The 23,750-nt window shown below is 41.4% G+C and overlaps 1 protein-coding gene across 2 annotated transcripts in view; it reads left to right on the top strand.

Moving 5' to 3' along the window:
* The window catches only part of ep400 (E1A binding protein p400), a 231,378-nt gene that overhangs the window by 32,975 nt on the left and 174,653 nt on the right, over positions 1-23,750 (top strand). For both annotated transcript variants that reach the window (XM_034169641.1, XM_034169640.1), the window contains 8 exons: positions 9,381-9,521; positions 9,596-9,674; positions 9,761-9,798; positions 9,883-9,934; positions 11,145-11,234; positions 11,335-11,448; positions 11,528-11,718; positions 11,790-11,967. In XM_034169641.1, the coding sequence (XP_034025532.1) occupies positions 9,381-9,521; positions 9,596-9,674; positions 9,761-9,798; positions 9,883-9,934; positions 11,145-11,234; positions 11,335-11,448; positions 11,528-11,718; positions 11,790-11,967 (883 nt within the window). The remainder of the gene's footprint in view (positions 1-9,380; positions 9,522-9,595; positions 9,675-9,760; positions 9,799-9,882; positions 9,935-11,144; positions 11,235-11,334; positions 11,449-11,527; positions 11,719-11,789; positions 11,968-23,750) is intronic.

Raw genomic sequence — 23,750 nt, 5'->3', positions numbered from 1 at the left:
CATAACGTGATCAAATCTCCAACACGACGTGCAGCTCGTCAAGTCGAGTAAAGAAGTGAACAGAGCGAGTGGTCACATCAGCGGATCACATCAGAGCGCAGCTCGTCTGAACAATTATAACAAGAAGTTAAATCTGTTATAAACATACTTTAACAGCTGCACACAAGAAGGAAAGAACACACAATTGTTTAACCAAGCCATGACAATGTAAGCATGACAACTAATTACTTTTTTAGATGACTCAAAATGCTTTCTGCAGCTTCTGAGGCGCACACGAACGGCTGAAGCTTGAGCGGTCAAATGTGATTCATGAAGTGATTACAGCCGTTTTCAACTGCCAATTTGCAGAGATGATTAATCCGACACAAAATTATTATTTTATATTCACAACATAGAGTGCAGGGCACGTGGCAGGTGGTAGAACAAAGAACGGCGTCCAGCTGGGCTCACAGTTGGTGGGATCATCACGATGACGAACATGCTGTTGCGTTAATCAACGACACGCTCTTGTCAGGAAGCCTTAAGATGCAGAGTCGCTAGCAGGGGCCGAAGCAGCGGAGTCGCTAGCAGGGGCTAACCCTCCTTCCTGAATGTGTAAAAGGTGCATGACTTTTATCCGCACACTTGCACACACATTGGTGTAACTATCACACCTGCTGTGTTCCCTGCTGGACGCCATGCTTTGTTCCACTGGGTGTCACGCGCTGGGTGCAGGGTATATAAAATAATTAATTCATTAAGTAGTCTAAAAAACTATAGTCTACGTTGATTTTCAGATAAAGTGACACCCCCAGGCATTTTTCAGTAAAAGTTGGCAAACAACTTTTTCTAAATATATTTTTTGTGCTGAATCCATTTTTGCTGTTTGCCAAGCTGTACCTCCCCCGTGGAACCCAGTAGGGGGCACTTTTTGTAAAGAATTTACTTTTTTTTTTATTATTTTGAGTATAAAACCTGTACATCTTCAAAAAGTGAAATTGCAGAAAATTGCATATATCCCTTAGCTAGATTAGTACCAAATGTGGCTTTAATTGGATGAAAGGAACTCTCAGAAACAGACCTTGAGGTAAAATAAAGATTGTAGTCAAAATTAATGGTCTCAGTGACTTTACTGGCCATCCCTTAATGTCTACTTGTCAGAATATATCCCACATTGTCATCTAATTCACCCTGATGTCAGGGTGAATTAGAGGCATTATTTATGAAGCGCTTTGAGTGTCGGATGCAGATGGAAAAGCGCTATATGAATGCAGTCAATTTACAACTTTAGCAACCATGAAAACCTCCACCTGCTGTCGTGAGGGTCTCACGGTCGGACAGGCGTCAGCGATACCGCAGTGATGATTTCACACACAGTGTGAGCACGTGGAATGTCAGCAATTAGATGTTGGACATAAATCAACAAATATATGGAAGCCCACAATAATACAATGCACAGATTCAGAATATGAGAGGAATAATGAATGTACTGTTTAAATGTAACACAGTCATGTTACTGGTCATGAATCTGTTGTCACCGTATTAAAAAAAAGAAAAAAAAAAAGAAAACACAACAGTCCCTAATAATTAATTCCTGTTATGAAGAGCAGACAGTATAGGTCATCCTCCTGGTCCACATGACCCATGGCCCATAACTCACGTGTTGGACGTGACAGTCCGATTGCCAGCTGAGTGTTCACACGATCACATGGGGCAGCTGTCTGATGTTGTGCGTGCTGGCGCATTTGCTGCTGCCTGTTGCAAATGCGATATGTATTTCCACATGAAGACCGCATGTACATGCACATACACGTGCCTCAGGGTGTTGTCAGGTTATGTCCTTCATAACACGGTACATGTTCTCCAGCTGTGACTTAAGGGTCCACAGATCCCAACAGCTGCTGCTGTTGCGGACACGTCCACCTTTGTGATCGGCTCACAGAACCAAGTGTCACACTCTGTTTCTTTGTTCTGTTTATATACTTGTCCTGGCTGTGTTCTCTGTGTTTTTAATTTAATACGTCGTGTGCACTGAGCTGTCATGACCAGCTGACAGTGAGTTGCTGGCCGGTGATCAGCTGAGAGGCGCCTTGCCATGCGCACTCAGATGTGGCTGGCTGGTCCCCATGTGATCTTGTCTGTACATAATTACCAGCATGTCATGAGAGCATGAGAGGCCACCCACACATGCGCATTGCGTGTAGTGATGTTCATTGTCAGAGTTGTTCAGAGTTGGACCTGAAAAGAACAACTCAGTTTACACAGAAAATAATCACGCAGGAGACACTGAATTTCTTTTCCTGATCAGGAGAGAGCAAACGAGCGTGACCCTCATCACCCGCCGTCTCGTCCGCTCTGAAGGGCCCCACCCATCTGCCTCTCCTATTTACTGAATAAAGTTACATATAAGCATATAGGACAAAACAAGGAAAAGACACAGAGTCTGGTCTCACATTGATATGAAAACTGTTATGGCTTTAAGCCTCCAGTCTCCTAGTCTTCCCATAACAATGTCCAGCCCTGAACCAGTGTGCCGGTCACACCGCTCTTCCCTCAAGGCTGAACTGTTAATTAGAGACGCACATCTGCGCTCAGTAAAAACATAGCTTTAGCTAAACAGGCTGCACATTCACTAAGCCAAAGATCATCTGTTCACCCTCTCATGTGACAGTTTTAATGATTATATGAACAGTTCAGTGTATATGGTTGCTTTGATAATGAGTGATTAATTAAAAGAATAATGGTACATGAACTCACATATGCATATATGTATATATGAAAATAGAGAACAGAATCAAAGACAAGATCAAAGACAGTACATCAAAGTAAAGGAATTAACAATCAAAGTAAAGACATTAATATTTGATAATCATATTGCTAATATATAGAAAATCCTGTCATTCATGTTGTTGATGGCACAACGTGTCCTCCAGGTGAGTTGCAAGTACTTAGTGGTCAGCTGTTCCAGCTGGACATTACACCTGGGGGGTGTGGACACTCGCACGGCACGTGTTGCATTTAGAGGGGCACACTTGCGTGACATATGTGTTGCTTGTAACGACACACTTGTGGAGCACTTAGACATTGTGGGGTCATTTGCACAGCACAGCTTGAATGTGGTCGCCTGCTCTCTACTCTCGTGCCGGCTGTGCGAATTAGTGTGCCTTAATTGGGAGAGTGGTGACATGTCAAGTCAGGAAAAAAAATGGTCACGTGACTTATGGTGCCATCTTGGTTCCAAAATAGTGTTCACTGTTAATCTGTCTTCATGTAAATCCAGCTATTTTATTTATTTATTGGCTGAAAATACCAGGTTGTTGTGCATTTGGGGGCACAGAGAGACACAACAAGGGCTTCAAGATGTACAGATTCCCTTCAGATCTGAACAGAAGAAAAATTTGGGAAAATAAAGTCAGCCGTGTGGGATGGAAGCAAATTCATCGTTAAAGTTCTGAGAGGTGAATTTATTGTTCAGTGCCATGTACAGTAAAACTCACCTAAACCATTTGTGCTGTTTGTGTTGGCGAACCTCCTGTCCTGTGCACCAACAGCATTTCCTGTATATTTGTTCTGTGAATTGTTCTTTAATTTGTGTCTGTATCATGGCCCAAGCAGAGGGTCACCCCTTTGAGTCTGGTCTGCTTGAGGTTTCTTCCTCAGAGGGAGTTTTTCCTTACCACTGTTGCTCTGGGGGTTGGTAAGGTTAGACTTTCCTTGTGTGAAGTGCCTCAAGGCAACTCTGTTGTGATTTGGCGCAATATAAATGAAAAGAAATTGAAATTGAAAAACCATCATTATATAAACCCAGATATTCACAATCTGTCATGTTATGGATTAATCTCTTGATCTTGGCACATTAAATAACATCCATGCTCTCCTGGAAATAAGGTATTCTGTCTTTTCCAATGTAACAAATCCATCTCTGTGTCCAGGCAGTCTGTTAAAAACAGTGTCAGATGTCCCTGCGTCCATGTCCACATCTTCAGTAGTGCGTCACCAAACTTTAAGTTGCAAAATCCGACACTCTGAAAAAGTTAAGAGCTTCGGGGTCACAAACTGAAAAATGCAGAGGATTGCCGAATGAAACGTTTTCTGGAAATGCACCTGGTGAAGCTCAGTGTGAGAGAAATAAAATACATCAGAGATCACTAATTATTAGCACATGTGTGCGGAGACACTTAAAATCATGAGTACTTTTATGTTGTCTTACTAACTGGGTCGTTAAAAAATGTGAGACTTGTCCTTTAAGGCACACTACTGCAAATAGCTCCACTTTTTCTACAACTCCAATTCCAATGAAGTTGGGATGTTGTGTAACATGTAAATAAAAACAGAATCCAATGATTTTCAAATCCTCTTCAACCTATATTCAATTGAATACACCACAAAGACAAGATATTTAATGTTCAAACTGATAAACTTTATTGTTTTTGTGTAAATATTTGCTCATTTTGAAATGGATGCCTGCAACATGTTTCTAAAAAGCTGGTACAGTGGTATGTTTACCACTGTGTTACATCACCTTTCCTTCTAACAACACTCAATAAGCATTTGGGAACTGAGGACACTAATTGGTGAAGCTTTGTAGGTGGAATTCTTTCCCATTCTTGCTTGATGTACGACTTCAGTTGTTCAACAGTCCGGGGTCTCCGTTGTCATATTTTCCGGTTTATGCGCTACACATTTACAATGGGTGACAGGTCTGGACTGCAGGCAGGCCAGTCTAGTACCCGCACTCTTTTACTACGAAGCCACGCTGTTGTAACACGTGCAGAATGTGTCTTGGCATTGTCTTGCTGAAATAATCAGGGACGTCCCTGAAAAAGACGTTGCTTGGATGGCAGCATGTGTTGCTCCAAAACCTGGATGTACCTTTCAGCATTGATGGTGCCATCACAGATGTGTAAGTTGCCCATGTCATGGGCACTAACACACCCCCATACCATCACAGATGTGTAAGTTGTCCATGCCATGGGCACTAACACACCCCCATACCATCACAGATGCTGGCTTTTGAACTTTGTGCTGGTAACAATCTGGATGGTCTTTTTCCTCTTTTGTCCAGAGGACACGATGTCCATGATTTCCAAAAACAGTTTGAAATATGGACTCATCAGACCACAGCACACTTTTCCACTTTGTCCATTTCAAATGAGCTCGGGTCCAGAAAAGGCGGTGACGTTTCTGGATGTTGTTGATGTTTGGCGTTCACTTTGCATGATAGAGTTTTAACTTGCACTTGTAGATGTAGCGACAAACTGTGTTAACTGACAATGGTTTTCTGAAGTGTTCCTGAGCCCACGTGGTAAGATCCTTTTCATAATGTCGGTTTTAATGCAGTGCCGCCTGAGGGGTTGAAGGTCACGAGCATTCAGTGTTAGTTTTCGGCCTTGTCGCTTACGTGTAGAAAGTTCTCCAGATTCTCTGAATCTTCTGATTATATTATGGACTGTAGATAATGGAATCCCTAAATTCCTTGCAGTTGAATGTTGAGAAACATTGTTCTTAAACTGTTGGACTATTTTTTCATGCAGTTGTTCACAAAGTGGTGATCCTCACCCCATCTTTGCTTTTGAACGGCTGAGACTTTTGGGGATGCTCCTTTTATACCAAGTCATGACACTCACCTATTTCCAATTAACCTGTTCACCTGTAGAATGTTCCAAACAGGTGTTCTTTAAGCATTCATCAACTTTCCCAGTCTTTTGTTGCCCCTGTCCCAGCTTTTTTGAAACCTGTTGCAGGCATCCATTTCAAAATGAGCAAATATTTGCACAAAAACAGTTTATCAGTTTGAACATTAAATATCTTGTCTTTGTGGTGTATTCAATTGAATATAGGTTGAAGAGGATTTGAAAATCATTGTATTCTGTTTTTATTTACATGTTACACAACGTCCCAATTTCATTGGAATTGGGGTTTTATGAGAATACAGCAACTACTAATGAATATATGGAAATCAAATAAAAGCACTTATAAACTAATTCAAACACACATCATGTGAAAATAAACAACTAACATTAGCGTAGTTAATATAAAAGCATACTATATCTTTCACTTGTGTGAAAGGGCCCTTAATTGAAGCCAACAGTCAAATCCTTGTGGGGATCCATGCTGTGGTGTTGAGGAAAAACTGATAGCAGACTAAAGACAACAACAACAACAGCACATTGGTTTGTTGAAAATGAACAGCAGAACTGCTGCTATCATCATCATCACCTTCAAATTCCTTTTAAAATATATTTTAGATGTTCTGTATATCAGTAATATGACCACTCTTTTTATACCACAGCTGCTTTAATAACTCTTACTCCAAATATTACATCATATCAATGTCGTGTGATTATGTATCACCAGCAGTATTGCCACAGTTACTTTGAAAAAGTAATCCAATTACTGATTACTCCTTGAAAAAGTAACTTTATTCAATACACGCACACACGCACTCACTCATCTTCAACTGCTTAGTTCAATCAAGGGTTGTGGGGAGCTGGAGCCAATCCCAGCACTCATAGAGCGCAAGGCGGGGTACTCCCAGGACAGGACGCCAGTCTGTCGCAGGGCCACAAACAGACAAACACATAAACACCTACTGACAGTTTAAAGATTCCAATCCGCCTAACCCGCATGTCTGTGGATATGGGAGGAAACCGTAGCACCCGGAGGAAACCCACGCAAACACGGGGAGAACATGCAAACTCCACACACTAAGCCACTGTGCTGCCCAACTTTATTCAGTACTCAATTTTAAAAGTATCTTAAGTTAAATTGCTAGTTACTTGATTAGTTCCTTTCAGCAGCTACCGACAACAACCCCCCTGCCCTCTCAACATGAAAATGATAACCCTTTTGGCCAGCATTCACTTTATAGTCACACTTTCTTGAACAGTGAACATAAATACTTGTTTTATGAAAGACATCTTTCTTGACCTCGTATTTAACTGTTGACAGCACTGTAATGGTAAAACTTACAATTTCTAACCTACATTGTTTATAAATGTAACTTAAATTCTTTCTAAACATTTTAGTTGTTGAAATTGTTCTTCTTCTTCATTATTATTATTATTATAAGTAGTATGAGAAAAATGCCTTCAAAAGTGGGCCTTTAATCTAGTGGTGTTGTGGGGGCCATGCTCCCCACATTCCCTTTCCATCTGGATTCGCACCTGGTTTGCCATCTGAACAGGAAGAATTGATGATGTGTATTTATGGAGAAAGTATGACCAGATTGACAGGTGGGAAAGTTTTATCTTTTTTTTGTTTGTTTGTTTTTTTACGTTATGTTTCCCTGAGAAAGAGACTTTAGGTGCATTTGGGTCTGAAAAAAAAGTTTTATGTTAGCACACTGCAGATCAGCTGTTTTTAGCGAGGACACTCACAGAGCAGCACAGAGTTTTAAAGAAAAAAAGTGTAAAATTTCTTTCTGAAGCTCAGTGCAGGTGTGCTGCCATCACTGGGCTTTGAGAGACAACTGTTTTGTCAACTTGGAGCTGCTGCACAAAACAGCAGATGAACAGCTCGCAGCATCACGCGCTAAAAGGAGGTGTTACAGCAGCTGAATATTATAATATATTAATATATTATTGATATATTATTGATTCTGATTATTGTCCTGAATCTTTTTCAATTCCTGATCAATCTTCTGTCTGGAAGTATGTCAATCTCCACAGGTTTTCAGCGCCTGTGCAGCTGTTTTCTTTATTTCTTAACACTGCGTTTGCCGTTCTTCAGTCCCACTCCTCCGTCCATATCGCTGGGTGTTGTGTGGCAGTAATGTAAAGAAGCAGGTTTTTCTGCTCCCTGCAGCCATCACTGAAGCCGGGTTCACATGGCAAGATAATTAGGCTGATATCGGACCTGATCTTCCCGTTCTGACAATCTTAACTCATTGAGTGCCAGCCATTTTCAAAGTTCAGAACATCCCAGTGCCTGGATTTTTCAGCATTTGAGTGTTTTTCAAGACCCATAGAAAATTGAGTTCTATGTCCATGTCAACAATAAACATACCAAAAGAAACTTCAGACTTTATCATCAGAAAAAACGTTTGTTTGTACCTCTTTCCATTCTTTAGTAATTGTCTGCAGAACATGGTGGGTATCACTGAAAATGCTGATTTCTGACAAAAAACTGAGAAAATTGACTTTTTGTGACAAGCAACATTTCAAGGAGAAAATGTCTTTGATTATAATTGTTTTTGCTTCAGTGACATCTCAAACATTATGAAAAGTGATCCTACTGTATAATGCACCAATAAAAAAAGTCAGGGGAGGGACTCCATCTGTCTCTTCTCTCGGCGGCGTGTCTTTTCCCTCTGGCTCTCGCATATCGGACCTTTTTATTTTTTTCAAAAACCTGATGGATTTGAATCACGTGTGCTTGCATGAGCCTGTCGATTGCGTCATTTGTTTGTAAACAGCCTTTGTGTGAGGTGTGTGTCGCGCGCTCGGCGATGCGATTACAACTCTAATTTGTTTACACAAGCTAGATCAGCTGATTACCCCCCCCCCCCCCCCCAATAAAAAAGTGTAATTGGTGCGATAACGCGTCTTTGGCGCTGAGCGTTACTATCTGAAAAGATGCGTTTAAGCGTCAATGGCTCTCAATGAGTTAAGGATGCCCCGACAATCGTGATGACGCTAAAGATAATCTTATCAGATATTCTTGCCCTGTGTGGTGTGTTCAGAGCGCTCTGCTCAGAAGGACGTCAGGAGCGCTCCGATCACAAATCGGGGATATTCAGCATGATGGATTGTCTTGGCCCGATATCGCTGCGTGTGTGGTGTCTTCCGACCACAATCGAGCACACAGCCTGCTAAATGTGACGTGCAGCCAATCAGAAAGTGAGGTGATGGACACATGGAGCGAAATCTAAAATCAAAACAGCTGTTCTGACTTACCAGAAGTCCGGTGGTCGCGCTGTCTCCACTCCTTTAAAGAACGCCTTTTCTTTTTGTATTGTTTTTTTTTCTCTGTCATAAATAGTCCACAAACTATCACCATTTGTTTATGCTGAAGTCACATTTAATGAGAGATTTTGACCTGGGAATGTTGGTGTGTGAAATCTGTTTGTGTGTGTTGGTTTCATCGTGTGGCTGAACACCACACACTGTACCACCAAACCTGTCAGATCTATGATTTATTATCTCTCTCAGGCTTTATAAACCTACAGACAATTTTAATATCCTGCCGTGTGAACCAGGCTTTAGCAATTGCTCATTTTGCCAACAATAATTTGAAAAACTTCATAATCAGCACTACAGTTTCTGCAGCTTAAACTCAACCTGTCTGAGTAGCTTCTTTGTGTTTCTGTCTGCTGTGCTGTCTAGAAACATATTTTCTGAACATTTAACACGCTGGCTGCAAAATTTGAGAAAGATCTTCTGAATGTGCCTCTGCTGCAGCTTGTTCGCACCTGCGCTCGTTACCACCAAGAGCAGAGGCAAAATGAAGAGAGGATAAAGAAGGAAAGAGAAGTTCATGTCCGTCACATCGCCAGCATCATCGCTCGAGAGGTGGAGTTCTTCTGGATGAACATGGAGCAGGTGCCTGGGCCGGTGGTTCTTCTTGCAGTGTTCGAGGCGTTACAGACTGAACGAGGTGTTCTTTTAACTTTCAGGTTGTGGAAATTAAACTCCAGTTTGAAATGTATGAAAAGAGGCTCAAAGCCCTCAGTTTGCAGAAGGCCTCAGCTAAAGGTACGTCCCACTTCAACACACAGTTCTTAGTGTCATTGGTATTGCATGTCCATGCTGCATGATCTGATCTGAAATCTGTTTGTCAGGACCCGGTCTGCCAGCGGGGGAGGGCGCTGATACAGGGGTCAGTGCTGCCTTCATGTCATCATTGTGGAAAAGCCTCTTACCTCTTCTCTGGGTTGATTTTTACAGTTTTGTCTCTTTGCAGATGACCTCTGCCACTAAAAAAAGGAAGCCAAGTTCCTCAGCTGATCAAGACAGTATGTGTCAAACTGAAACTCCTGAACTCTGGGGAAAACACTGTAGAACTGTGCTGCCTATTTAGATCCAGACTGGAGCTACTGTGGAACGTTATCTGCAGCAAGTCAGTAGTACAAACTAATCAGCATGATGAACACTGTGTCTGCACAGCAGCACAACGGCGGAAGGAAGCTGGAATAGGCAGAGCGCGAGCGCTCCTGTGACGCTCAGCGCTGCAACACAACATGTTCCATGTGACAGCTGGAACAGTTTGCACAAAGCTGGTGCCAGTCCTTCAAAAAAATAATTGGATCCCATTTCAATGTTAGAACTTCCTGATATGGGATTAATTGCAATGCACTTTAAGTATCTCGAGGTCTTGTTCACCAGTGGGGGTAAGTTGGAGTGTGAGATCGATAGATGGTTTGGGGCGGCGCATGATGTTTTTTTTTTTTACAGGCACTATACTGGACTGTCCTGGTGAAGGAGGAGCTGAGCCCGAAGATGAGGCTCTCGATTTACCAGTCGATTTACGCTCATCCTCACCAACACTCATGAACAATAAGATCACGGATACAAGCAGTAGAAATGACACTCCGTTGGATATCTGGGCTCAAAGTCCCAGACAAAGTGAGAAACTTGAATATTCACGAGGGACTCAGAGTAGAGCTGCTTCTTCACTAGAAAGGGGCCAGCTGGGGTGAGGAGGCCCCCTGGTCGTTTTCCTAGGGAAGTCTTCCAGGCATGTCCAACTGGAAGGAGGCCTCAGGGAAGACCCAGGAAACACTGGAGGGGATTCCCAGGGCATTCCCAAGCTGCTGTCTTGGGAATGTCCTGGGAATCCCCGGGACAGTTAGAGGACTTGGCCGAGGATAGGAACGTGTGGGATGAGCTGCTTGCTCTGTGGCCACCTTGACTCGAATCAGTGGCAGAAAATAATGAATGAATGCAGACTCGGAAGTTTAAAAAAATTCCTGAGAATGGACAAAAACCTGATAGCGTACAAACATGCGCGGCTCTTCATCTGCTGCTGTCTGTGATGACTAAATGTATCTTCAAAGGGCTGAGTAATTCGTTTAGTTCACTTTGTGATTACTGGTTTTCACTTTCACAAACTAAATCTCCTGATGGATTTTTAAAGTTAAATTTGTGTGGTGGCATTGCATTCATTGTTGATCCAGATTTACAGAGCAGGAGTGTTGTCTTGTAGCTGACTGACTTTCCTGTTAGTCGCAGATGAAGAGAGCACCATAGAGGAGCAGGAGGCCGTGGAGGGGGAAGCGGACCACAAGGCAGAATTGGTTGACCTCGCTAAAGATGGTTGGTGTTTAGATGATCTGTAACCGTGCTCAAAGTGTTGTTGAATGTACACTTACTTTGTGTGTGTGTGTGTGTGTTTGTGTGTGTGGCTGGCTGGTAGCGGAGATGCCTCTGGAAGCTTTGATGAAGCAGTATGCTGGCGCCTACGTCGAGGGCTTTGAGTGGCCTGGCCCCAGTCTTCACGGTGAAGATGAAGAAACGGAAGAGACTGAAGGTTCTTTCTCCTCCAAACCAAACGCGGCACCTCTGCAGCTGTTGAGGATGCACCTTGTAATGAGATGTGTGTGTTTTAGAAATGGAGTGTCACGAGGTCAGCCCGCCTGAAGCTGTTGTGATTGACTCGCTGCTCAGTGTGGATCAGTACCGCGGAGCTGATAAGGCCATCATCACTGACGCTGCTGGGAGGCCAGCCAGAGACATCGCTGATGTGGCTGCTGCCACAGAGCTTCTCCTGCCTAAGGGCAGCTTCAGGACCGTCTCCTCGGTAAGACACACGCACCGACAGTGACGGGGGATGCAATTGCTTCATTGCCTGATGATCCTTTGTTCTTTTAGACTCGTTGCTCCGCGCCACTCCTACTGCATGGTTCACTTCGGGAGTATCAGCAAATTGGTGTGGACTGGATGGTGAACCTTCACAAGAAACGCCTCAACGGCATCCTCGCTGATGAGACGGGCCTGGGAAAGACCGTCCAGACGGTTGCTTACATGGCCCACTTAGCTGGCCAGGAAGGTGTGGCTCTGTCCCATCACTGTCGTCCACGCAGCGTGTTTAGAGCTGATGTTCGGAGTCGCTGTTAATCCCAGTATGAATGAAGCGGTTTTGGTTTATGAAGATGAGATTTGATCCAGGCACTTTTTTTTTTTTTTCTTCATAGATATTTTTAATGGGTCTTTACACAAATAATACAGAATACAGGTATACGAAATATATATGCATTTTTTTTAAAGAACAGAACAAAACCAACCTTCCACAGTGCACAGCACAATCAAACCTCAGTAATAAAATATTGAAATAAAAAACGGCTACAAAAGGTACAATCTGAAGAAAGAGGTCCAATCTTAACAAAAGTATTAAGATGTGCAATGTAGGAAGCTTAAAAAGAATAATTGCAATAATAATAAATAAATATGTGTTAAAGAAAAGAAAAAAGAGGGGGTCTTCTTTGTGCAAAGACAAAAAGAAATAGTACTGAGATAAAAGGGCCAGTAAGTACTAAGCTAAATATGACCAAATAATTAAATTTGAGTTAATGCTGTGAGGTGCCTGAGCCCATTGAAGCTGCCCCCCCACACAGATAAAAAAAAAAAATCCAAGCAAGCAGGCTGAGTTTGTCCTGTAATTTGACGGTACATGAAGCAGCAGCAGCCTTAGCGCTCACAAACCGGCTTCTGCACTGTGTGAAAACGTTCAGCTGCTCCAACGAAGTCAAACTAAACAATAACATTACAAAAACAATCAATCAATCAATTTTATTTATATAACGCCAAATCAGAACAAACAGTTGCCCCAAGGCGCTTTATATTGTAAGGCAAGGCCATACAATAATTACGGAAAAACCCCAACGGTCAAAACGACCCCCTGTGAGCAAGCACTTGGCGACAGTGGAAAGGAAAAACCCCCCCTTAACAGGAAGAAACCCTCAGCAGAACCAGGCCCAGGGAGGGGCAGTCCTCTGCTGGGACTGGTTGTGCTGAGGGAGAGAACCAGGAAAAAGACATGCTGTGGAAGAGAGCAGAGATCAGTCACTAATGATTAAATGCAGAGTGGTGCATACAGAGCAAAAAGAGAAAGAAACACTCAGTGCATCATGGGAACCCCCCAGCAGTCTACGTCTATAGCAGCATAACTAAGGGATGGTTCAGGGTCACCTGATCCAGCCCTAACTATAAGCTTTAGCAAAAAGGAAAGTTTTAAGCCTAATCTTAAAAGTAGAGAGGGTGTCTGTCTCCCTGATCTGAATTGGGAGCTGGTTCCACAGGAGAGGAGCCTGAAAGCTGAAGGCTCTGCCTCCCATTCTACTCTTACAAACCCTAGGAACTACAAGTAAGCCTGCAGTCTGAGAGCGAAGCGCTCTATTGGGGTGATATGGTACTATGAGGTCCCTAAGATAAGATGGGACCTGATTATTCAAAACCTTATAAGTAAGAAGAAGAATTTTAAATTCTATTCTAGAGTTAACAGGAAGCCAATGAAGAGAGGCCAATATGGGTGAAATATGCTCTCTCCTTCTAGTCCCCGTTAGTACTCTAGCTGCAGCATTTTGAATTAACTGAAGGCTTTTCAGGGAACTTTTAGGACAACCTGATAATAATGAATTACAATAGTCCAGCCTAGAGGAAATAAATGCATGAATTAGTTTTTCAGCATCACTCTGGGACAAGACCTTTCTAATTTTAGAGATATTGCGTAAATGCAAAAAAGCAGTTCTAATGAAAGTAACTCAGACAGAACAATCGGAGAGAAAGAGTCTAACCAAATACCAGCATTACTGAAAGCAGTCGAACATAAAGATATGTCTTTGGGATGGTTATGAATAATTTTTTTGCCATCCAGAGTAAGGATCTGGTTAGACACCATGTTTCTAAGATTTGTGAGGCCAAGTACAATAACTTCAGTTTTATCTGAGTTTAAAAGCAGGAAATTAGAGGTCATCCATGTCTTTATGTCTGTAAGACAATCCTGCGGTTTAGCTAATTGGTGTGTGTCCTCTGGCTTCATGGATAGATAAAGCTGGGTATCATCTGCGTAACAATGAAAATTTAAGCAATACCGTCTAATAATACTGCCTAAGGGAAGCATGTATAAAGTGAAGAAAATTGGTCCTAGCACAGAACCTTGTGGAACTCCATAATTAACCTTAGTCTGTGAAGAAGATTCCCCATTTACATGAACAAATTGTAATCTATTAGATAAATATGATTCAAACCACCGCAGTGCAGTGCCTTTAATACCTATGGCATGCTCTAATCTCTGTAATAGAATTTTATGGTCAACACTATCAAAAGCAGCACTGTGGTCTAACAGAACAAGCACAGAGATGAGTCCACTGTCTGAGGCCATAAGAAGATCATTTGTAACCTTCACTAATGCTGTTTCTGTACTATGATGAATTCTAAAACCTGACTGAAACTCTTCAAATAGACCATTCCTCTGCAGATGATCAGTTAGCTGTTTTACAACTACCCTTTCAAGAATTTTTGAGAGAAAAGGAAGGTTGGAGATTGGCCTATAATTAGCTAAGATAGCTGGGTCAAGTGATGGCATTTTAAGTAACGGTTTAATTACTGCCACCTTAAAAGCCTGTGGTACATAGCCAACTAATAAAGATAGATTGATCATATTTAAGATCGAAGCATTAAATAATGGTAGGGCTTCCTTGAGCAGCCTGGTAGGAATGGGGTCTAATAGACATGTTGATGGTTTGGATGAAGTAACTAATGAAAATAACTCAGACAGAACAATCGGAGAAAGAGTCTAACCAAATACCGGCATCACTGAAAGCAGCCAAAAATAACGATATGTCTTTGGGATGGTTATGAGTAATTTTTCTCTAATAGTTAAAATTTTATTAGCAAAGAAAGTCATGAAGTCATTACTAGTTAAAGTTAAAGGAATACTCGGCTCAATAGAGCTCTGACTCTTTGTCAGCATGGCTACAGTGCTGAAAAGAAACCTGGGGTTGTTCTTATTTTCTTCAATTAGTGATGAGTAGTAAGATGTCCTAGCTTTACGGAGGGCTTTTTTATAGAGCAACAGACTCTTTTTCCAGGCTAAGTGAAGATCTTCTAAATTAGTGAGACGCCATTTCCTCTCCAACTTATGGGTTATCTGCTTTAAGCTGCGAGTTTGTGAGTTATACCACAGAGTCAGGCACTTCTGATTTAAAGCTCTCTCTTTTCAGAGGAGCTACAGCATCCAAAGTTGTCTTCAGTGAGGATGTAAAACTATTGACGAGATACTCTATCTCACTTACAGAGTTTAGGTAGCTACTCTGCACTGTGTTGGTATATGGCATTAGAGAACATAAAGAAGGAATCATATCCTTAAACCTAGTTACAGTGCTTTCTGAAAGACTTCTAGTGTAATGAAACTTATTCCCCACTGCTGGGTAGTGATGATCAGACAGAAGGGAGTTTTCAGGGAATACTGTTAAGTCTTCAATTTCCATACCATAAGTCAGAACAAGATCTAAGATATGATTAAAGTGGTGGGTGGACTCATTTACATTTTGAGCAAAGCCATTTGAGTCTAATAATAGATTAAATGCAGTGTTGAGGCTGTCATTCTCAGCATCTGTGTTGATGTTAAAATCGCCCACTATAATTATCTTATCTGAGCTAAGCACTAAGTCCGACAAAAGGTCTGAAAATTCACAGAGAAACTCACAGTAACGACCAGGTGGACGATAGATAATAACAAATAAAACTACACAAATGATTAAAAAACGTCAAGAACGACAGCAAAACAAGACACAGACGAATTGAGGTTTTCGTTGCCCTTCGTTCAAATTTTTCAACAGTTTAAAAATCCTGACGAAGCTCCCGCTGCAGGAACGAGGCTGTGCGAAGGTTAAACGATGCCAACGACAGTCAAGGAATGTCCAGATTTCTTGTTTCGTCAGGTCTTCGTCGCCCTTCGTTAAGTACCGTGTGACTGGGCCATTAACATAGCTTCGAACTTGTAAATAGCGAAAAAAGTAGCTTTTTGGGAGATCTTATTTCAAAGAAAGCTGATCAAAAGATGAGAAAGTACCCTCAAAATAGAGATCATTGAATAATTTAATACCAAGAGAAACCCAGAGGGAAAATGCAGAGTCAGTCAGGGAGGACCGAAATAAAGGGTTTTTAAAAATAGGGGATTGCAAAGAAAAGAAGTTAAAGTAGTGCTGAAACTGAAACCAAACCTTCAAAGTTGTTCCTACGATTTTATTAGAGATTTCAGTGGCTGGTAACAATTTTGGAGCGTAAACCAGAGCTGATAAGGATGATCGCACACACGATGAGGTTTCCAAGCTAAGCCAAGCTGGGTTATTGTCCAAGTCATCTGACTTAAGCCAGTATGTAAGAATATGGATATTAGAGGCCCAATAGTAAAACATAAAATTTGGTAACGCCATTCCACCAACATTTTTTGGTCTCTGTAGATATGATTTAGGGATCCTAGATGGTTTATTATCCCAAATAAAGCTGGTAATAATTTGGTCCAGTTTACTAAAGAAAGAGACAGGGATAAAAACAGGGACACATTGGAAGAGAAAAAAAAACTTCGGAAGCACGTTCATTTTAGCTGTATTAATTCTTCCAGCAACAGGTAGGTGAAGTAAGGACCATCTGTCTAAATCCTGCCTAACCACCCTATCCACAAGAGGCTCAAAATTAAACTTGAAAAGGTCACAAAATTTACTTTTAGCTTTCACCCCTAAATATGTAATACGTACCTTCAAGTGTAACCCGAAATGGAAAGGAAGCCAATGAATAATTTCGAGCTGCAGAAATCAAGGGAAAGATTTCGCTTTACCTAGGTTTAATTTGTAGCCAGAAGTACGGCTAAACTGGTCAAGAATTGAGAGAACAGTGGGAATTGAAGAAGCTGGTTTTGAAATGTAGAGAAGCAAGTTGTCAGCGTACAGGGAAACCTTTTGTTCAAGGCCAAGTCACATGACTCCAATGATATGTGCATTAGATCTAAGTGAGATGGCCAGTGGTTCTGTGGCAATCGCAAAAAGTAGTGGAGACACAGGGCAGCCCTGTCTAGTGCCTCTAAAAACAGGAAAAAAATTTTGAGTAAATAGAATTTGTTTTGACAGAGGCAAGTGGGGTAGTGTATAAAAGCTTTATCCATGAGACAAACTTATGACCAAATCCGAATCGTTCAAAGCACATAGAAAAGGTAACCCCACTTGACCCTGTGAAACGCCTTCTCAGCGTCCAAAATAAGTGCAAATTTAGCTTCAACAGAGTCTGTAGGGTTGTAAAGTATATTAAACAAGCATCTAAGGTTAGAGAAGGTATATCTGCCCTTAATAAATCCAGTCTGGTCAGGACTGATTACTGATGGCAATATGGTTTCTAGACGAAGGGCCAAAAGTTTTGCAAGAATTTTATGGCCTACGTTTAGAAGTGAAATCGGGCGATAGGAGCCACAGGACAGTGGGTCATTATCCTTCTTCGGGATTAGGGATATGGAGGCCTGTAATAAAGAGGCAGGAAGAGAGCCAGATTCAAATGAGTGATTAAACATCTTCAAAAGGAGTGGGGCCAATTTAAGAATAAACTTTCTATAAAATTCAACAGGGAGTCCATCCTGCCCAGGACATTTAAAACCCTGCATAGTATTAATTGCGTGAAGAACCTCCCCGACACCAATAGGCTCCTCCAACTTAAGACTCTGCTCTATCCAATACAGGACAGACAAGGTTGTCAAAGAATGAGTCCAAAGACGGAATACTAAAAGAACATTCAGAGATATAAAGTGATGAATAGAAGTTTCGAATCTGATCGTTAATTATTTGAGGGTCAGATGAAACACCACCAGGGGTTTGGATCTGTGGAATAAGATGTGCTGTCGACACGCTATGGAGCTGATGAAAGAGTGGTTTACTGGCCTTGTCACCGTATTTGGGGCGTGTACTTGGGCGTGTTGTGCCTTCAACATCTCCTCAGCCTGGACTGACGATAAGCGATCAAATTCTGCCTGCAAAGACAATCTATCATTATATACTTCGGGTAAAGGAGAGGTGACATACAATTCATCTAACTGACGAATTTGGGTTGTAAGTTCTGATAACTTTGCCTTTCTTTGCTTCACATCAAAACTACTGTAAGAAATAATATGTCCCCGTATAAAAGCCTTAAATGCCTCCCACAGAAGGGAAGGCGATGTACCGGGTATATTGTTTGTGGCAACAAATAGATCAATTTTTGACACCACAAAGTCAACAGAGTTATCAGACAACAGGCACGTATTCATGCGCCATGGGACAAAAGAGAAAGCGCCACCGCCCACCACCAAGTCCAATGTCACTGGGGCATGATCTAAAATGATAATAGCATTATGAGAACAGGCGCGGATATGAGGTATGAGCCAACAGTCCAGGAGAAAGTAATCAATGCGTATGATGAACTGGGGAGAAAAATGTGTATTCTCTCCGAGTAGGATTAAGAGAACGCCAGGCATCAATAACTGAGAATTCCTTGAGAAAATTATTTACAACTTTGGAAGGATGTGATTGTCTGATAGGATTATTTGATGATCGGTCCAGCTGACTCAACCAGCAGTTGAGATCACCACCCAAAACCAAAACATGTGAGGATAAATCTGGAATTTTTGTTAAAAAAGAACTAAAAAAAAATTACAAACATCCCAATTGGGCGCATACACATTAGCCAAAATTAATTTTGTATAAGATACTTCCACTAAGAATGATGTATCTACCATTAGGATCAGCAATAACATTAGAACAAACAAATGGCAGCACCCCGGGCCTTACTTTGAAAAGTTGAATGATAGTCCAGTAGATAAAGCTGAAAAAAAGGCCTAGGTTCAACAGAATTGTTAACAAAGGTTTTTCGACTGCTTTAGGTAGGAAATAGACTCTAGTAGCCAGGATAAAAAATCTGCCATGATCTGGGTGGTGCCAATACCTTAAATTCACGAAAATCCAAGATGGCCACCATGGTTGTGAAAAGTGCCATAATTTCCTTGCTATTAAAGCTAGAAAGGCAAATAAGGTGTCTAAACCTATGTTTTTGATGTCAAGGAAGTCATTTCCGTTAATAAATTTACACTGCTTCCTATATATTTGGAGATAATAGTACATAGTACTTTTCTTACCCAAAACATTAATTCACATTGGGAAACAATTACAAATAAAATTACCTAGAATTTACTGAACTATAAAATGGTAAATGGACTGCATTTATATAGCGCTTTTCCATCTGTATCAGACGCTCAAAGCGCTTTACAATTATGCCTCACATTCACCCAACACTCAAGCCCAACACCTTAACCACTAGACCATCACCTCCCCCATAAAAATTTGTCAATCCTAAATGTATAGCACAAGGTGAAGCTTTTGAGACACAATGGATCATGACTCAACCAGCCGTGATCCAGTGTCCAACTAGTATTGAAACCCAACACTCAACTGGAACCCAAAGCACATGGTTACTAAGTCACAGTAAGTGTAATTCTGTTACAGAGTAACTGTAATTCTGTTTTACTTAATTTTTTCTGTGACAAATTAGCAGTCACTGTTAAAGTATCATATGTTTTAAGGGAACTTAAATGTTCTAGTACTTCTTTATCATATAGCCATTTAAGTCTCAATACATCATCATATCCAAAGTCAGTAAGCAATATCTGTAATCGATTGCAGGTAACATCAGTGTGGAGGAGGGTCACTGAAGTAGGTGTTGCAAGCATGGCTTGTGTTATCTGTGGACAGCTGATAGATCTTTCTTCCAGCGACTATGTCAAGTTAACTGATAAAGGATGTGTTGGAATCAACAAGGCCAATCATGTTTTGATACTTGGACGTTCCTGATATTGTTTTCTCTGAACATCATGACCACCTGGTGCATAAGTTATGCAGAAAGATACACACAAACCCAAAAGCTATCAAAACTGCTCAAAAGTACCGACATTCACAATCACCTGTTACAAGAGTGAATCTCAGATCTCAGGAAGGTGCCTTTGATTTCAAAACACATTATCTGCTCTGTGGGGTCTTTGTCGAACAGTCTCTTGCCAAGAAAAAAACAAACAAGCCTAGTTACCAGTATAGTCATGTGATGACTCTTGGTTTTCAACAAAGAAAACTCTGAAGAAGCTCTGACGTCTGATTCCATATCACAGCTCAAGGCAGCTTCTGCAGGATGGCGTGGATCTCTGGGTGGACACCGCACAGCCAAGCTGTGGTTCATGTACTTGACACTAGTTGCTATCTTCCGTTCATTCATCAGGGCAGGTCGCACAGGATACAGCAAGTTCATCGATGGCTTTTTTGTCCTAAGAAGAACTGACAAGTATTGGGCAGGGATATACAGTGACCTATACATTGAGCAAGTCCTGATGAGGAACGTCAAAGCAGTTGGTGGTCTGACAAGAGGCCGAGGTTTTGAAGAGTCTACTAGTCTGATATGGTTGCTGTCTACCCCTGCATGCGCAGAAGTCATGAATGAGATTACTGGTCTTCTTGACACCAAGGAAGCAGAGGTCCACAAGAACAGGTCTGCATCTAGGATAGCTAGAGATGCCAAGGATGTACAGACTATTCTTCACTACTTCTCAGAACGGAAGCCCTTCTCACACAATTCAAGGGAACTATGAAGTCTGTCATCTGGAGTTATCGCTGACAAGTCTGTTAATGTCGACAATGCAGTCAGTTGGTCAGGCCATATTGCAATCTATGCAGGGCAAATCTGTTGCAGAATACAAGTTTTGCAAGAGGGATCAAGTCACCACACTTGCCTCCTCCACTTACATCACTGTTGAAGGTGAACGCTTGGAGATAGACCCCAAACAGTTGTTCCAACGCCTTGTTGTGGCTGGTACGGGGACTGTTGACACCCAAACGTTATTCACATATGAGTTGTCATCTTATCCTGTAGCACTGTTTTACAAGAATCTACTGATGCGTCTGCCTGACAAGGCAAGTCTCCTGACAGGCCTGGTAAAGAAGATGCCATCTTGTGTAGTGAGTCGCTGTCCAGATGATTTGGTGTATATCCTTGATGGTGGTGCACTCTTGCAACGGCTGCCATGGCCCAGCCACACAACATATATCAATCTGTCGACTCTGTATGTGCAGTATGTACATCGTCATTATAACCATGCTGTTGTAGTATTTGATGGCTATGCAAGTGGTCTATCAACCAAAGATGAAGCCCATCAGAGAAGAAGTGCAAACTCCCAGCACGTCGGGGCAGATGTGAACTTCAGGCCAGACATGCACCTTACAATGAAGAAGAAGGCCTTCCTTGCCAGCACAAAGAACAAACAGAAGTTCCTGCACTTCATCGGCAGTGAGCTGGAGAAAGCTGGTGTTGAGGTTCTCCACAGCCCTGGTGATGCAGACTGACATCATAACAACAGCATGCACCATGTCCAGAAGGAGATCAGTGGCAGTTGTTGGGGATGATACAGACCTGCTGGTCCTGCTGCTGCACCATCTAACTTCAGAACATCATCCCATGTTCCTGCAGACAGCCAACAAGATCAACATCTGCACCCTACAAGAACAACTAGATGCTGACCTTGTTGACTCAGTACTCTTCCTACATGCTGTGACAGGTTGTGACACTGTGTCAAGGCCACATGGAGTCGGTAAGGTGATGGCAATAAGCATATGCCATCAACTGAAGAACCACGCTAGGGTCTTCCTGAAGGCAGATCAAAGCCATGAAGACATTAACAGGCATGGGCAGGCTGCTCTAGAAGTGCTGTATGGCTGTAAGTCTGGCAATAATCTTGACTTTGAGAGGGCAGCCAGGTTCAGCAGCAAGGTGGCTTCAAGATTGGTGTATCTGCCCCCCTAATCTCTCCCACCAACGTGTGATGCAGCCAGGTACCACAGGTACCGAGTATATCACCAGGTTCAGACCTGGCTTGGCAAACATCTTGATCCAACCAAGTGGGGCTGGCTGCTGCAGGAGGGCCAACATGCTGAGAGGCTCAAACCAGTGAAGATGCAAAAGGAAGCTGCACCAGCCTCATTGTTGAAACTTGTCAAATGCAATTGCCAAAGCAAGTGTGACAGAAACATCTGCTCCTGTCGCAAGAATGGACTGCCATGTACCCTGGCTTGTGGTTACTGCAAGGGCATAACCTGCTCCAATGCTGCAGGAACCACAGAAGCAGAGTCTCTGGAAGACTAGTGTGACTGTCAATGCGTGATCCAAGTATATGTGTGTCAGAGCTAAACTTGATGGGAGAATTTTTAATTTCACTGTGACCACTTTGCATAAACATACTGGATTATTTGTTGTTAGATGATGGGTTTATACTAGAATTTACAAGAGATTGTGCTATCTTACGGATGTTTGATTCACATCTTGTCTGTGTGAATGTATGTAGGATGATAATAGACTATTTTTAAATTTAACTGCATAAATAAATGCAATTTGTACCACAATATTTTGTGACTTTTTGTGAATTTTGAAATATCATAATACAGACCATAAATTAGGTAAAAATATCAATGAAAAAGACTTGACATCAAAAACATAGGTTTAGACACCTTATTTGTCTTTCTAGCTTTAATAGCAAGGAAATTATGGCACTTTTCACAACCATGGTGGCCATCTTGGATTTTTGTGAATTTAATGTATTAGCACCACCCAGATCATGGCAGATTTTTTATCCTGGCTAGTAGAGCCCATTTGCTACCTAAATCAGTTGAAAAACCTTTGGTAACAATTTTGTTGAACCTCATTTATTTACTATGATACAACTGACCCACCCAACCCTTCTGAAGTCTAGAATGATCTGAGATTTTCAAGTGAGTTTCCTGTAAGAAAGCTGTAAATGATGGAGCACTTTACTTCTTTTAATAGGTTGATTTAATCCTTTATAATTCCAGCTACAAAACTTGAAAATTTGACCCCTCAGTACATTACCCTTATTGGATTGTGACATTATTAAAAAAAAAAAAAAAAAAAAAAAAAAAAAAAAGGATGACCCATTGCAAGCGCATGAAGACCAAATAACCTGTGCCAAAACAGTGCAACAAACAAAGAACAATCGAACTTACCCCTAACTGCTGAAGCATCTACCCAAACAAGATGCTCGCACACCCCCTTTTGCTACCCACTAGGTACCTCCTTCCACTCGTCCAGTGACCCAGCAGAACTCAGGCTTACATCAAGCAGGAACAAAATATACATTTTTTCACAGTTGAGCATATGGAAATTTACCAAAGAATAATAATAGCCAAGTACAAATAAAACAAAAAGGCAGAAAAAGGAATTTGAAAACAGGGTGAAGGGAAAAACAAGAGAAATAAAATAATAATAAATAATAGTAATAATAATAAGAAAATAAAATTATTTTAAAGATAAATAAAAAAAGTTAATTAAAAAAGGAGATAACAAAAACAATAAATATGCAAATTTATCTCCTCTTCCCCTTAACAAAAACTAATAACTGAACTAAACTAAGTTTTTTTCCAAGTGTATATATAGTATTAAAAATAGCTAGGTAGAACTAAAAGAAAATAATAGCGAGAATAATATAAATTTAAAATAATGATAATAAAAAAAATTGAGTAAAACAAAATGTAGTAGCTAAAGCACATCCTACATTGATAGGGAACTTGACACAGGATTTTCAATAGAATAAATTCTTACCAATATGGGTTAAAAAATAATGAACAAGGTTCCCATCAGCCTCCAATCAAGTTAAAGCTACAAATCTGAAGAAGCCGTGGTCCCCAGTGTCCTACTAATGAAATCTGTAGCAGCCTTGGGATCAGAAAACTTGCGTATCTCTCCATCTGGTAATGTGATCCTTAG

Source organism: Thalassophryne amazonica, chromosome 5 (genome assembly GCF_902500255.1).
Source record: "Thalassophryne amazonica chromosome 5, fThaAma1.1, whole genome shotgun sequence".
Lineage (NCBI taxonomy): Eukaryota > Metazoa > Chordata > Actinopteri > Batrachoidiformes > Batrachoididae > Thalassophryne > Thalassophryne amazonica.
Note: the sequence above shows the minus strand (reverse complement) of the source record. Positions and strands in the feature narration are given on the sequence as shown.